At 32.9% G+C, this 3919-nt stretch overlaps 1 protein-coding gene across 1 annotated transcript; it reads right to left on the reverse strand.

The window, feature by feature from the left end:
• Positions 1-332: 332 nt before the first annotated feature.
• On the reverse strand, positions 333-1967 carry Tsp_13141 (hypothetical protein). Its single transcript, XM_003367554.1, is given in 7 exon segments — positions 333-433; positions 929-963; positions 981-988; positions 1007-1012; positions 1196-1324; positions 1738-1768; positions 1798-1967. The coding sequence occupies 7 exon segments, from the start codon at positions 1965-1967 to the stop codon at positions 333-335; spliced, it is 480 nt and encodes a 159-aa protein (XP_003367602.1).
• Positions 1968-3919: the final 1952 nt, after the last annotated feature.

The raw sequence follows: 3919 nt of genomic DNA on the forward strand, positions 1-3919 counted from the left end.
AAAAAATACTGAGGATGCCTGGCGTCGCTGAAAGCAATAAAAATTTGCATATCCCTAAGCAAATATGTGCATAAAATGCTTTCGGCGTAGCTGCGGGAATATGCAAATTTTATTTGCCCTGGGGCATAGCCTGAGCGACGCCTGGGGCTAAATTTCAAAAAATTTCGAAATTTTCGAAAAATTGCCTGAGGCATAGCCCCAGGCGTAGCCTGAGGGCATATAAAAATTTGCATATTGCCCTGAGGCAATTAAAAATTTGCATAAAAGCTCCCTGAGGGCAAATATTGTGCTATAAATTGCCTGGGGGATAGCCTTAGGGCATATGCAAATTTTTATTTGCCCTGGGGCATAGCCTGAGGGTAAAGCCTGGGGCTATATTTTAAAAAATTCGAAATTTTCAGAATTTTGCCTGAGGCATAGCCTAGGGCGTAGCCTTAAGGCAAATAAAAATTTGCATATTACCCAAGGGCTATTAAAAATTTGCATATTTTAGTAAATAAATCGCCTCAGGCTTTTTAAAATTTGTAATTTCAATGTTCACATGTACATTAACTATACTTCACCCTAATCTCTACTTACCTTAACTTTTAATATTACTTACCTTTACACTTATACCTACCTTCACATTACTTACCACTTACCTTCACCTATGCTGTACTTACCTTCACCCTAAACACTACTTACCTTTGCACTTATACTTACCTTCACCCTAAACACTACTTACCTTTGCACTTATACTTACCTTCACCCTAAACCCGTACTTGCCTTTGCACTTATACTTACCTTCACAATACCTTCACATTTATACTTACCTTCACACCTATTCTTACCTGACTTACCCTTAACTATTAGACTACTTACCTATTTATCTTCATACTTACCCATAGCTTCCGTCTTTTTAGAGTCTTTTAGAATTTACGCTATTTACTTAGCCATGTTGCCTTTAACTCTCTGAATCCAGAACTAAAATGAATTCAAACTTAAATAGCTGAAAAAAAACTAAAACTTGAAACTAAAAACTAAAAAATAAACTAAAAAACTAAAAAAACTTGAAAACACTAGTACAGAACAATAATTATAAAAAATTATAAAAAGCAATTATGAAAAAATTATGAAAAGCAAAATTATAAAAACCTGAAAAACTAAAACGACAAAATTTACACTTTCATAGTTTATTAAAGTAAAATGTACATACGTCGCCAAACAGCAGCAACTGGTAGTAGTGCTTTGTGATGACGTATTTATCGACGTGATTACGAATCTTTGTAAAAACACCACATTTCAATAACGGATAGTTACCAAAGAATGCAGCACTTTCATTCATCTAAACGTAATTTGATTCTGAAAATATTTGCAAAACAAATGTGCTGAAAAGTAAAGCATGTTAAACAAAATTGGTATAAAACAGCCATATTATAAAAAATTGACAAATAACAGTGCATCGTTGTTCCTTAATTACTAAGTATACAAATTTGTAGAAAAACTACTTTTTAGTCATACAACATTTGTCCTTCAGGATGCAAGCATTTGAACGCGCTGAAATTTTCAATTAAACATCCTAAGCATGTGATAAGCAACACCGCAGTGTGAATGAACACTATCACTCATCAATAAAAAACAAAATCTCTACTTACAAAATACTAAAACTTACCTACTCACATAATACTCTACAAAAATAATCACCAAACGCACTGATGGCAACACGCACTACCAGATTTGTATGATGTATCCGAAAACCAGAGCAAATCGACTATATTCACGATAAATGCTACTATTACAATCATTATTTAATTATACCGTACTCCTGTGATAAGCGAAGCCACACAGATTTCTGGACAAGTACTGGGTAACGCCATTAAGCCAACTTTAACGTATGAACGTATATCTGCTCGATGTTGATGTTGTAATCCATTCCTATAATGGGCAAAATGAGTACTTATTTTTGTGATGGCACATTTAGAACGCATTGAGGTAAAGGTGACATACCATGTTGGCAAGAGCAACAGGAATTCCAAAACGTTTCAATTATGTTGACGCACACTAATTCGATAACAAGAAGCATACAGGATCAGATAAGTAGAATGACAAGACATTATTAATAGTAACAGATTACAGATAATCAATTACTTACAGATTTTTGTACATCTTTACAATCCATTCAGGGAAACCTGAACCACCATAAGAGAAAGATATTCAAGTTTATAGAAATAGTTCCACTCCACTGACACAACCCATTGCTATAACAAAGTGCATAAAATTCATTCTTACTGTGGCGATGAAGAAAACCAGAAAGCGGAACTATTGAAACATATGACTATTCACGGTAGAAACATGAACAGAGCGATAGTCAAACTAAAAAATAGATACTAAATAACACAGAGAAATAAAGCATTGGATTACAAAATGAATTAAATTCAAATATCATCGTGATGCACTGTTATTTGGCTTCAATCACTTTTTATAATAAGGCTGTTTCTCATAAGTATCATTTCAACCGCTATCCTGAGTTCATACAAAGCGCATACATGTTGTACATCTAAAAAGCTATATTTCTAATGTAAAATTCAAAATTTTAAATTTAAATTTCAAATAAAAGTAAAAAGTAAGGCATATTCATCATGATGCATAGTTACCATATTCAGTTAGTTTTCAGAATTTGGTTGTTCCATATTCATTGATATGAATATAAAATAATGTAAATTCTAAAAGTGAATTATATTAATGCAGTCATCTATAAATAAAAAACAGAAATAGATACTTCTTCGTCTTCAGCATCTGATGTATCTAAAACTTAGTAATAATAACACTAGAAAGACACCCGCCAGTTTCCATTCACCATATAAGTATAGTAACATGCATAGCATACCACCACCAAAATATCAAATCCAACTTACCAATTATTCATGGATAGTGTTGAAGAGCGGAATTATAGTTGACCACGTGCTAGATTGATAGCATTGCAGTGAACTGAATAACATAATGTAATCGAAGTTTTCTGATTAGATGTATAATACTAAGTAAATTATGCAAATGACTATTTACTTTGCCTCAGGAAGAACAACCCAATTTTCCATCAGTAATAGCGCAGTAAAATAAACATTATGAGCAACATTATGAAACGAGACGATGAAATTTATTACGTTTTTATTTACACACTTCCTATTAGTACGTAATATGGCATTGTTATGCAAATTTTGTCACTAAAATTACCTAAAACGTAAACTTATTAACATGAAGCATCGCAAATTACTAAAAATAAACGGAAATGCTATCACTGCGTATTTATGCATGTTTAGTTGTAATTTAGTTGCTTGAAAGTACAAGGTGATTCAATAATTTATATTTTATCAATGTTTTTCATCTAATCAAAATTATATGAACAATAAAAAATGGCTTCCATTGAAAATAGTTTCGAAAATAAAATACGTTTTCAGATTTATGGAAAATTAAACAGTTGCCATGAAATTTTATGATGATAACTGCGACAGAAATTTCATAATATACAATTTATCTCAGCACAGAATTTAACAAGTGCGCAGCGTAGACAATGTGAGATTAATCTACCTGCAGAAATTAAGTAACTCAACGATTTGCGATGAATTCAAGAAACTTATGCGGGTGACAATTCTGTATTGCACTTCATGAAAAGAATAAAACAAAAGAATCAGGAGTAGCCTGGATTTGGTTATGTTGCTAGTCGACAGCAATTATGAGATATTCGATTTATATGAGATGAAAACAGCTAAGTGCTGCTCATTCAACTCGAAATAGGGGGTGGGAAGAATTTTCAGTTGAATGCGATCTCTGTTCAGCTTAGTATTATTACGAGTTCAATGATGGGGGATCATTATAAAGGAAAGGAGGGCGGGACAGCATAGCACGAAGGAATGAGGGAGAACTTTGAAGGATGGCAGGACGT

The sequence above is a fragment of the Trichinella spiralis genome (genome assembly GCF_000181795.1).
Source record: "Trichinella spiralis strain ISS 195 chromosome Unknown Scfld4067, whole genome shotgun sequence".
NCBI lineage: Eukaryota > Metazoa > Nematoda > Enoplea > Trichinellida > Trichinellidae > Trichinella > Trichinella spiralis.

Excerpts from the sequence above, each read along its gene's own strand:
- Tsp_13141 (XM_003367554.1), bottom strand. The coding sequence starts at position 1,967 with ATGCGTTCTAAATGTGCCATCACAAAAATAAGTACTCATTTTGCCCAT. Across the intron at positions 1,769-1,797 it reads TCGCTTATCACAGGAGTACG|CATTTATCGTGAATATAGTC; the intron begins GTATAATTAAAT and ends TTGTAATAGTAG. Across the intron at positions 1,325-1,737 it reads AATATAGTCGATTTGCTCTG|ATGAATGAAAGTGCTGCATT; the intron begins GTTTTCGGATAC and ends AATTACGTTTAG.